Source organism: Ictalurus punctatus, chromosome 5 (assembly GCF_001660625.3).
Source record: "Ictalurus punctatus breed USDA103 chromosome 5, Coco_2.0, whole genome shotgun sequence".
NCBI classification, from domain to species: Eukaryota; Metazoa; Chordata; class Actinopteri; order Siluriformes; family Ictaluridae; genus Ictalurus; species Ictalurus punctatus.
Genome location: NC_030420.2, coordinates 6438023 through 6450780, shown reverse-complemented (window position 1 = coordinate 6450780; position 12758 = coordinate 6438023). Strand labels below are relative to the sequence as shown.

General features: G+C 35.8%; 1 protein-coding gene across 1 annotated transcript; it reads right to left on the bottom strand.

Annotated features, from left to right (window-relative positions):
• Nucleotides 1-845: 845 nt before the first annotated feature.
• On the bottom strand, nt 846-12261 carry ren (renin). Its single transcript, XM_017467268.3, has 9 exons — nt 12051-12261; nt 10104-10257; nt 9008-9131; nt 8784-8902; nt 6949-7145; nt 6526-6648; nt 5668-5812; nt 3657-3755; nt 846-2752 (listed from the first exon to the last, which is right to left on the bottom strand). Exons 1-9 carry the CDS (start codon nt 12104-12106, stop codon nt 2591-2593), a joined length of 1179 nt encoding a protein of 392 aa, XP_017322757.1. The 5' UTR covers nt 12107-12261; the 3' UTR covers nt 846-2590.
• Between the last annotated feature and the right edge of the window lie 497 nt (nt 12262-12758).

The following is a 12758-nucleotide window of genomic DNA, read 5'->3' as shown; positions in this document are numbered from 1 at the left end:
AGTTGTTTGTTCTAGTTGTGTTTTAAAAATAATTAACAGAACTTTTCATTGTTATTAATTCATTTTATGACATCTGTTCGCTTGTGCTGGGTTATATATAGTCATAGTTAGGTCATTTATATAGGGAGCTTTTTAAATATACAGTATTAATGGGTGTTGAATATGCATTTTTAACAATGCGTCCTGTAAAGAAAAATGCTTTACAGGATAATAATGAATAACGGGTTGACACGATGCCATTACCACCCCACAGTACAACAACACATCCCAAAGGTTTTATTCCTTTTATACCACAGAAATTTGCCTATGATTACATTTTTAATAAATGGCACATACTTATATTGGTTTAGAGAAACGTTTAATGTTGTGGAGCGTCCATGAAACAAGTTACGTCCTGTTATCACTTACGATATAGGAGTACCAGGCTCTCTTTTCTCCTTTTTGAAGCTAATAAGACAAAACATTGTAATGTTCCCACTCAGAAAACTTAGTTGCAGCTCTACCAGTGCTGACACTGGAGACCCCTTAAAAAAAATGAAGATAAGAATTACAAATGCTAAATAGTCTCTTCACAGAATCATTCAGTTGAATCACAATTCAAATCACTCAGTTCCTCACTTTATTAATACAGTAAAGCAACATAAATCACAGAAAAACATAACAGTCATAATTCAAATGAACTTATTAAATATCCTTAAAGGATTAAAGCAGAAAGGCTAATGATATCAAAAGAGATGGAACAATGTGGTGAAAAATAAGAATAAAATTTTAAATAAGGAGCACATTAAAAGCAATGCCAAGAAGTCTGTGCTAGAGTGAGCCGAGGCTTATAATTATGTATGGCCCCCCTTTAAAGTGCAAACTAGCAAATAGCCATTCATGAAGGATAATTATTAAAATAAGATGGTCACAGATATACCAAAGGTCTGTAACAGTAACTGTGACAGTTTTTGTGTATACTGAAGTATAGTATATAGCAGATAGCTGATACTGAAATTGTGCACTAGTTTCATGCCCGAAATTATGTTTATGCTTTTTAAAGTGGCCTAGATTTTTAGTTGGGGGTTTTTTTTAGAGTATCAGTAGGACATTTGGTGAGTTTTCCATAAACAGGGTTTTTTTTTTTTGTTTGGTTGTTTTTTAAGAAATCCCAGTCTGACAATCAAAATTAATATTGAACTTTGGGGTATCGAGGGATTTTAAAATTAAAACCTCCAGTAATAAGGCTGTGGTTGTTTATGATAAACTCCAAAACTAGACTTTATAACTTGACTCAAATCACTCAAAGGTTTGTGGCACAGTTTCTAGGCAATCTATCACCTGACCTGTGCAAAAATGGCACATTTATACTTTTGAGTAAGACAAGTCAGTTGGAATTTCATTTAGACACTTTCCAAATGCTTTTCGATATAGGTTCTGGCAGAAACACACATAAATATATAAAACTGTATTTACAATTTTAGTTGCTGTCTGTCAAAGTGCTTTTGGATACTGACACCCAGACACTGTCTTTGCAGAACTTCATGTGACAGGAACAAAAAAATGCTGACAACAAAGTGCTACTAACAATTTGCTGAAAAGGTATTTCATTTAGTTTCTGAGGGCTCAGTTTTGGCCAAAATTGATGTTTTAAATTGTGAGACTTTCTTGTGGTATGGTGTGGTATTTTAGGGTGTAGTGTGGTGTGGTGTAATATGGCATGTTATGGTACACTGTAAAACCGAAAAGTTCATTTAACTAAAAAAATTTGAGGAAACTAATTACCTCAAAATGTTTAACTTGAAAAATAAATTTCTTTAAGCCAAATACACTTAAATTACAAAGTTTGAGTTAAATTTATTTTATATTTAAGTGTATTTGGCTTAAAGAAATTTATTTTTCAAGTTAAAAAATCTATGGTGTGATATGATAGGGTGTGGTGTGGTGTGGTATGGTAAAGTGTGGTGTGCTATGGTCGGGTATGGTGTGGTGTGGTATGGTGTGATATGGTGTGGTATGGTGTGGAACTGTGTGATATGGTGTGATATTGTGTGATATGAAATGGTATCGTGTAATGGTGTGGTATGGTATGGTATGGTATGGTATGGTATAGTATGGTGTGGAATGGTGTGAAATTTTAGGGTGTGGTATAGTATGGTGTGGTATGGTGTGATATGGTAGGGCGTGGTATAGTATGGTGTGGAATGGTGTGGTATGGTGTGGTGTGGAATGGTGTGGTGTGGTATGGTATGGTGTAATGGTGTGGTATGGTATGGTATAGTATGTTGTGGAATGGTGTGATATGGTATTGTGTGGTATAGTATGGTGTGGAATGGTGTGATAGGGTAGGGTGTGGTATAGTATGGTGTGGAATGGTGTGATATGGTAGGGTGTGGTATAGTATGGTGTGATATGTTAGGGTGTGGTATGGTGTGGTGTGGAATGGTGTGATATGTTAGGGTGTGGTATGTTGTGGTGTTGTATGGTATGTTGTGATGGTGTAGTGTGGTGTGATATTGTAGGGTGTGGTGTGGTATAGTGTGGTATGGTAGGGTGTGGTATGGTGTGACGGTGTGGTATGGTATGTTATAGTATAGTAATATCTGGAGTGTCACACTGCATGAGCAAAGCCAATGCGGTTGTTTTTTCGGTCGAACACTGTGTAATATCGCGAAATGAATTTAGCCCCCAGTATCCAAACAGGACCAGCAGGAGGTGGAAGGTCCAGCTCTCTGAATGTCACAGTGCAGATGTCCTCCCCAAACTGTGACTGCTGTAGATGGGAAATGAATGGGAAAGGAGATAATGAAGGAAGGAGATCACAGACACATCAAATGACCAACACTACCATTCCATTAATGTAAGCCAAGAAATTAGTGAGTGATCTTGAATAAACAAATGTAATGATGCGTGGTTCCTTCATAGTTTAAAAATCTGTGTAGAGCTTCAGGTGAACATTTTTCAATGCCATGTCCTAATAATATTTTGTACCACAGTGGTGTTGACTTCACCATTCTGATTGAACAGAGGGCATTGATTAATCATCCATGTTGATATGGTGACATTTTCTATACGTTTTCTATTCCATTAAATAAAGTGTGTTTATTTAACGTATATGGATTGAGTCTCCAGTTTCAGTGCTTTGTACATGTCAGCCTATTTTTTTTGCCACTACCTTGTTTCATGGTATTGTATGGCAATGGTATGGCATGGTATGATACAGTAAGATATTGCACAGTGTGGTATGGTATGGTAAGGAATTAAAAGGGATGGTATAGTATGGTATCGAATGGTATGGTATAAAGTGGCTGGTGATGTAACTACAATTTTAACTATAAATTGATTAAAAAAAAGTATGATGTGTCATTCTTGAATATTTAATTGATTTTAAAAATATAGTCGCTAGCTAACTTCTTTGGTATAAGCAGAATACAACACTTCTGCCCTGTCCTGTTTTATCACTTACATAAATAATAGATAATAGATAATATTGTTAATAACACTTTAAGCCTAGAGATGATTATAATGATATATAATGATGATTATAATGATGTAAAAAAAAAAAAAAAAAGAAAGAAATGATGCTACATGGTTTATACGGTTGATTGACTGATGCAGTATCAAGAAACATGTCATTTGTATTTGCTCCTAAAATATTGACATTGAGGCCAGCGTACCCAGAGAACATAGTCTTCCTGTGTCAGAGGATACTCTTGATCACCAAGATGAAAGGTCACACTGGGTAAGGACATCACCAGGTCACAGTTCACGGTATACTAAACAGAGTAAGACAGAATTGAGAACAAACAATACAAAATCTGTCTGTGTAGCAAAATATGTTCATCCATTAATTTTAACAGAAAATGATGTGTGTGTATGTTAAGGAACCTGGTTCAAATCACCTAATGCTAAGATACACTAATATACATGCTAATATGCCTCCTTCATTTGCATAGACATCTCTTTGGACTGCATATTGAGAGTTCCCATGAACAGCTACCAAATGCAATTTCAACACCTGGAATCAACTCGAGACCTTTTATCTCCTTAACTTCTCATGAAATAATGAGGAAAGAGGCCACACTTGACCATGAAACTACTCATTAGTAAATTATCCAATTACTTTTGAGCCTGTGAAAATCGAGGGACTATGTAAAAATAAAAGGCTCTAATTCCTAAACAGTTAATACAATATTTGTGTTAAACCCCTGGATTTAAAGCTGAAAGTCTACACTTCAATCACAGCTTGATTGCTTCATTTCAAATCCATTTTGGTGGTGTACAGATGCAAAATTACAAAAATTGTGTATATGTAGGTGTATGACTTTCTTATAAACTTGTCAGTGTAGCCAGAACACAGCAAAATGTAGTCTTGTAGCACTTTAAAACAAGAAGTGATCTCAGTAAAGATATTTAAATCTTTTAAAAGTTAAAAGTTTTCAAATGTAATTTGAGTTCAATGTTAGTGTCATTCTTTAAAATTATGGCCTTCAACAGGAACCAAAATGTTATCATGATAGTGTGATGTGATGGTTACCAATGGCAGTTATGTTAAATGATTAAATGAACAATCTCATGATGGATCATAAATTCATTTAGACCTCTCCTTGTTCACTTGTCACTCTTCAGGTGCTGAACTAATTTCAAAACTTTCAAGAAACACCTGAAGACTTAGAGAACATTTTAATATTACAAAAACTTCTTCAACCACCATGAAATGGATTGTATTTTTTGACCTCTTGACGGCCTTTTGGCATATTTCATTTTTAAGGTAATGTAGTTTAGCCATTGCTACAGTCTGTGCAATACAGTGGGTTATTAAACAATGGAGAGCTTACAAAAACCTTCATATATTCAGAAACAGGGGATCATTTTGGTCTCAGAGCAGTGCTGCCCTTCTCAGATTTATTTAATCCATATTTTCAACAATTTCTAGGGAATGCTGGGACATTCTTCCAGGGAAAAGTAACCACACAGTTGGTAGAAGACAATGCTCCATAGAGATGTGTGGTTTTTGACATTGATTTTGATTACAAGTTGTTTCCAAATGGCATCTGTACTATAAATATCAATTGTCAAATAAATTTTGCATTCACAGGCCTTATAAGCCAATCGGTCTTTGATAGGAACCAGTGTGTACATCTGTCCACAGTAGTAAGTTTCAACTAGTGTACTTCATAACCTTTTAATGTTTTTAACTATCCACTTTTGAACTCTTTTCAGTGTTTCGTTTTAATCTTGAATTATGGCATACTATTTTAATAAAAGACGTATTGAGTGTTACTGTTAATGTGTTACTTTTGTTCTGTTGATTCTATTTTGGACTTTCTTTAAAGGAATCCCTAATGCCCCTTAATGACTGTTTCTTTGTGAGATGAGCCCTTTGTGGCCTCAGGGATCAAAACCATGCTGTTTTACAGCATGTAGCCAATTGAACTTATTCTGATAGCTACTTAGCAAAATAACTAGCCATGTAGTGAACACTCTAGCTAATTATTAAATAGATCTGACTGTAGACCATTCAAATAAACAGACAGCACAAATTGCTATAAACTACACTGTTCTTGCTGCCAAGGTTGTTCGTCTTATGATGCAAGTGATCAACTGTGTGTCATACTTTGTGTGGGACATCAACAAGGAAATGTAAATAACAGACTTGGACAGTTTCATGACATGAACAGAACTTACTCCTCCCTCTGCCAGCTCCACAGCACCAATCGTCTTCATCAGAATTGACACAGAAGAGGCGGGGCCAGTGATGTAGGAGGAGCCTGTGTCAATCATAGTATTACAGCCTTCTGTACAGAACAACGTATCTTTACCCACGGATACACTGTAAGAAAGAAAGTTTACATTTTGTATTAAAAAGAAAACTTTTGTAATTTTTAAAAATGTGAGTGGTAAATACTAATACAGTATGTAGTTAGATTCATTTGATATTATTTCTTACTGTTAAGGCAAGATAGATTAGAAGTCACTTCTAAGCCCAATTTAAAAATAAATACTATACATGGGAATATCACTTTAATGTAAGGTGGTGTTCTGCATGGGTTACAAATTGTAGATGGCAAATAATTAATTAATTTAATTTGTGAAGTAAGATATTAATAAATATTTTACTATTGAAATTTTGAAACTATTTTGCTGTTGAGTTGTTTAAATGCAGTTGGTTAAATATGTCTCAATATCTCAAAATCCCAGAATGATTGGTCATATAATTGTAATTGCAAGGTCTCAATATGGTGTTTAGCTATTTATTTATTAAAGCTATTTATTGTTTAAGCATTTTTAAAATTAGTTTGCAAACTATTTTCCACATTTCTCCTTCAACCCCATATAATAATCATATAAACTATTAAAATAAACGTACTTTGCTTGTTTTATTCCTTATAGTCCTGTGATTTATATCCAAAGCTAATTCTTAAATGTTATATTTTATTTAATAGATGTATAATAAATGGAAAGAGTACCTTCAGTACTTAGGCTTGGTAGGAACAGATTCTAAAACTTCTACAACATTCGTAATGATAATGCCGAAGTACTTACCCCTTCATTATGACCTCCCACTTGCCCTCGCCCTTGGTGCTGATGTAGTGGAAGAGTCCTGTGTAGTAATTCGGATCAGTGCCGCCCAAAACCAGTTCTCCTCCTGGGATGTGTTCTGGGTCTCTGATGCAAAAATATATATGCTTACAGTTGAGATTGGGAAACATAATAATGTTAATAATATAGGCTTTAAAAATGAGAAGATTAAACTTCATAGTTTTAAGAGTAATATATGTCAGTATTGTACAATAAGAAAATACGCAGGACAGAACCTAAGATGCTTGTACCTTGGCTTTAGATTAAGATAAACCTGTTCTGGTCCAGATATTTCCTGATCTCAGAAAAAAAACAACTTATTTTTTAGTATTCTATATAAGGTCCCATAGCTTCATTTGGGACACCACTTTGCTTTGTGCTTCTCACCTGCTGTAATACACGGAGAAAATGTCCTCTTTCAGCACGCCCTGAGACATAATACGATCAAACACTGGTGTAATGCCATCAATAGCTGCCTCTGGATAACCCATTCCCAGCACGCCATCAAACTTTGCAAAGATGAATGGGATGGCTGGGAGAGCTGTGGCCTCTGCAAACACTTGCACCACTGGGATACCACTCACCTGTGGATGGCAACATCACTGGTCAAATCATAGCAGAATCTAAGGAAGGAATAAATCACTATGGGGTGTGCTGTTATAGGAAAATAATCAAGGATAGGGTTGTGTGATATGACCCAGAGCAAAACTTAGTTAGTTTTACCACTTAAATTTGATGATTATTATTATATACAATAACAACACGTTCCAAAGTATTTTATTCCTCATATAGCATAGCAATTTGCCAATAAAGAACATTTAATACTTTTTATCCATTTATATTTACATTTGATGTTTGATGTTGAATGGCACTGAAACAAGTCATTTCCTGTTATCACATGTATGTTAAAGCAGCTATAAACAGTCGATTTCTCACCAGCCTTGCTTTGTTACTAAGATGCAGCCTGTCGTGTTTATGAGAAACACAAAGCCCCCCAGCCTGAAAACTCTCCCATGGTGGAATACCTAAAGTTATAGCTTTTCTTCTGACTGTTACAAACTACTGACACTGGAGACTCCTTCCATAATTGTTACGTAAACATCAACAATTATATGGAGGTTTTTTTCCATTAAAGCTGCAGTATTGAAATTGTTGGTTAAACAATAAAGCCAGTACGTAAAAAAATCAGTGTTCAAAACTGTCTGAAAACTGACCTTATCTTGATTCTCAATGGTAAGCTTATAATAATGATTTATAATTTGAGCTGTCGCGTCGGATTTTGCAGGAAACTTCAGTTTGATGTCATTTGCGTGGCCTTTAACGCATGTAAACAGAAAGAAGAAGAAACGACTTCTAAATTGCGTGTGAGCGGGCTGAGGATGGTGGAGTGTTTGTAGCTTAGAATTTAAACTTGTTACCTAGATGGCTGCTTTTAATATGGATTTTTCTAAGCGCAATCATCATTGACATCTGGGTAATCAGCTGTTGTCAAAACGAAGAAGCCTCGAACTGCGGAGAGCCTGCCGTTAAAAATGGAATGCGATAGAGCCCATGCTAAAACGAGAACAAATATCGGCATGGCTTTTGAGAGGTGGTGAAAACTCGGAGATCTGAAGGGATTGAAGACTGAAGCAGAGATGTTTTTTTTCTGCTGATCAGGTAAAACATTTCCTTGGCTCAAAGCTATCTATCTAACATTAATGCACTTGTTCACTTGATTCAGCTAGGTATCGAGTTTCCTATGAGTTTTTTCTTTTTGTTTAGTTTTGTTTTGATATGTTCAATTTGGAAAATAGCACTTATTTTCTGCTAGCTATGAGAGAGAGCGACTCACCTCTACTCCATGAAAACCGTATCCGACACCACCTCCACTGTCAAGTATTGGTGCTAATATACAACCCATACATATACCTCAAACCAGATTCATCCATGCAGAGGAGCTGTGCCGAAGCACAACCCCAGTATCTTGCAGTTTTATGTTTCAAACAGAGATGGTGATAGAGAGGGAGGAAAAAGTTCAGTACTGCAGCTTTAAATAACATGCTTTTAAATTTGTTTATTATTAGGCGTCAGTTGTGTGAGCATCCGCCACACAACTATATTGAAAATTAATCAAAACATTCTGACCAGTTAGATTTGAGAATTCAATAGTACCTTGGTACAAAGTCAAATTATAACCATTTTTCATATTAATGTTCATAATGTTACTATTTTATACTTACCACAACTATATCCTCGCTCAGAAATCCCCGCACGTTTCCAGAAGCATACTGGATGGAGAATCCTGTTCCATTTTGAATATGTGTGTGAGATTTAGAGGCATCATATCTGTTATGAATAACTGGTAAAGAAAGAGTGAAAAGCAAAATTAAAGACAGACAGAAGCTTAAATTGAGCATACTGTACATGTGCGTGAGTGAGTATGTGTGGTAATTGAATCACTTACAGCATGCTGTGTATAGTGGAGAACAGCTCTGCGAAGGAACCCAAAGGTTGGCAGAACCGGTATCAAACACAACGTTGAACATCTGTGCTGGTGTACCAATACTTATCTCCCCAAAGTACTGAGTCTGACAGAGACAGGGAGTGAGAATATTACATCAGCTATATAAGGTTTTCAGGTTTCTGAATCACAAAATGTGACTTGTTAATATTTTGATGACATTTAATAACTCATTTGAAACCCTTCATCATTTCTATTTAGGTAAAAGATGAATGGTCTTTGTTTTCTGTATCAAAACTTGATACATTGAAATTGAAATTGGAATTGAAATGGACTTAATTGAGATTTTATTATGAACACTTTCCCAGTCCCCTACACTATGATGCTACCACCACCATGTTTCACTCTGGAGATGGTTTACTCAGGTTGATGAGCATTGTTGGGTTTCTGTCAAATGTAGTACTTCGTGCCAAGGGAAACAATGTTCTGTTTTGGTCTTATCACACCAAGGAACCTTTTTCCACATTTTTGCTTCCTCTATACATAGATTGTGCCATATTCTTTCCATTCTTTAATAATATATTTATTGGTGCTCTGCTAGAAGTTCAGAGTTTTGGAAAACATGTTAATAACCAAACCCTGTTTGATACTCTTTTTTTTTTTCTTTTTTTTTTAAACATTTTTTGATAACTTCTTGGTCTTCCTGATGCTGTTGATTTAGGATTGTTCTCTAACAAACTTCCTTGGGCCTTGCAGGAACAGGTATATTCATATTGTGTTCATGTGAAACTTTAACTGTACACAGGTTGTCTCCCTTCGGCAAATTATATGGTGCATTATGGCAAATAATTTAGGAATTTCACAACGGGGATTAATACTTATACAATCACAACTTTAGATTTTTGATTTAGAAATAATTTAGCATCTATATTGATTATTGAGATTCATGGCATAATCACAATTAAGTCCATTTCAGTTCCAGGTTGTATGACTACAAAAAATGGAAAAGTTCAGGGGACTGTTATTAACTTATGTTTCGGTTTTTACTCAGTTCTCAGTTTAAAAGCATTTTTATATAAATAACAGTTTTAACGCTCACATCCAGATAGTTGGTTAGAGGTGTTGTGGCCGTGCCATTGTGAAGTGAAGGACTGGCATCCAACTTTGGTGCAAGTTCTGCAAACACTTCTGCTGGTGTAACCCCTGTCTCCTTAAGAGTCTCTCGAATGGAGGGCATTTTCTTCAGAGTGATCCTATTTAGGTGACATAGGGTTAATACACAAAAAAATATATAACGTTATTGCATTACCTGTGGCTGTTACTTCCATCCATCAATCCATCCATATTCTGTACCGCTTATCCTGACTGGGTGGTGGTGAACCTGGAACCTATTCCAGGGGGCATCGGGCACAAGGCGAGGGACACCCTGGATGGGGTGTTAATCCATTGCAGGGCACAATCACACACACAATCACACACAATCACACACACAATCACACACACAATCACACACCCATTCATACACTACAGACACTTTTGGACATGCCAGTCAGCCTACAGTGCATGTCTTTGGACCAGGAGGGGAAACCAGAGTACTGGGAGGAAACCACCGAAGCATGGGGAGAACATGCAAACTCCGCACACACAGGGCTGCAGCGGGAATCAAACCCTCAACTCTGGAGGTGTGAGGCAAATGTGTTAACCACTAAGCTACCATGCCCCCCTGCTGTTACAGAAAGCTTCACCATATCAACATTTTTTCAGTTTTCAAACATTTTTTAACAAATCCATTTATATGGAACTCCATGAAATGGTGTAGTTTTCTGTTTCCGAGATGTGTCAGCGCTTTGTAACACTCAGAGGTTCAATATAGATTCCCTACACAGGAAAGTTCTTCAGGACAGAGGGCTTTGCAGTTTCAAATTAACATCACAAGCTGTGTTTTTGTCTTATTAACTTCAAATGAAAGAACAAAAGAGAGAGAGATGAGGGAATGACTGTTTCTAGTTGATATAAGTGAGAACAAGAACTAACTTGTTTTGCAGATGTTCCACAACATTAAATGTAACTCTAAATGGAGAAAAAGTATGGCTTGTCATTCTTTAATCAATAAAAATTGTTAACGCTTGCAAAATGATGGGGTATAACAGGTACAGGATGTGCCCTTGTTGGCAAGAAATTAATTTTGTTCATTATTTTCCTATAGCAGCACACCCCCTTATTCCATGGTCACAACAGATTAAATTATGAAAATGAACTACACTTCACATTGCTTTTCTGTACAGTATCATAATGACATAAACCACTTATACTGTATATGAAACCATCTGCACATATATTATTTGGCTAACACAAAAATTTGGATATAAGTTTCATGTTCAGTGGGACATGGATACGTTTCCAGGCTTTTGCAAGACTTTTTTCAAACTTTGTTTTGGTGTTAATTTTAATGGTCATTAATTATGTCTTGAAAACATGAAATGTGATAGATTTTAGAAATGCAGTGCAGAAAGTAAGGTAATGTCTAAAGACAGCGGGGTCTCAAGTCTTTCTTTGATAGATTATTCATCCTTTTTACCAAACATATTTTGAATTTCAATATATATCAAGTTCTGGAAATGATTGCCTTTAAAAAATGTCATGCTTCTTTATTGTTATGACTTGATTTGGCATGTTGCACTTCCACCCAGAGAAGATTTATATTTTTTGCCTTCCTTCAGTAATTAGTTTTTGCTTTATTACATGTTATATTTACCAGATATAGCATATGTGCTTATACCTTTATCCAGCAACTTAGAGAAGTAGAAACAGGAAAAAAAAAAAAAGAAAAAAAAAAACACATATGTTCAGGCTACTATAAATAGGTGGGTGTCTAAGAAAACCATAAAGCTAAAAGCATGGTATAGAGATGATAGTACAGCAATGAAAAAAAGAGGCTGCACACTTTTCTGAAAGTTTATCACACAACAACCAGTCACGCTTCAAATCCTTCAAACAGACATGATCACCTAGTTTTTTATAATAATAAAAAGTTGTATGGACATACCTCCGTAAGGCCTGTGCAGTCACACACAGCGACAACAGAAGGGCCCACGCTTTCATCGCTCCAAATGCAGTTAATAACTGAGCAGATGGCTATGAGAACCTGTTAACCCTGTACTCTGATGATGGCTTCTGTAGTTTACAGCCTTTAACTGAGAAACTGTCCTTCCTTGTCCGTTTTAATAGTAATACTAACTTCTTCCTGCAATCCTCTCTCTATTTATCTCTCTATCTCCATCTCTCTCTCACTCTCTCTGCCATCCTGTTCTTCCCTGATTAAGTGCTCCCCTGATGAGTGACCTTTTACCCTTCAGGAGGTCATGTAGATTTCTGTAGAATAAACCACACAGCTCAGCCCAGATATTCCTTAATTGCATAATATTATAATAAAACCTTTGGGTGGTAGAAACCCACTGTGGAAATATTAGGTATAATCTAAACACAATCTAATTCTAATAGGATTAAAATCGATCATTAAAAACTCTCCCTGTGACTCTCCTTAAATTAGGTCACACTTGCTTTTAATCAGTTGTTGGAAAAGTCTTGTGGCACTCAACTACTTTTAAAGTAGTGCGTTTCAATGTGGGGTACATGAAGCATAGCAGGGAGTAAGTGATTTTTATAAATCTTATAACAGTTGGGGGAATCAATATTAAAATGGATATATACTGCAATGCATAGACAAAATATTACTGTACACATTTAAATCAAA

Excerpts from the sequence above, each read along its gene's own strand:
- ren (XM_017467268.3), bottom strand. The coding sequence starts at position 12,106 with ATGAAAGCGTGGGCCCTTCTGTTGTCGCTGTGTGTGACTGCACAGGCC. Across the intron at positions 5,813-6,525 it reads TGGGAGGTCATAATGAAGGG|TGTATCCGTGGGTAAAGATA; the intron begins GTAAGTACTTCG and ends TCTTTCTTACAG. Across the intron at positions 2,753-3,656 it reads AGGAAGACTATGTTCTCTGG|CAGTCACAGTTTGGGGAGGA; the intron begins GTACGCTGGCCT and ends TCCCATCTACAG.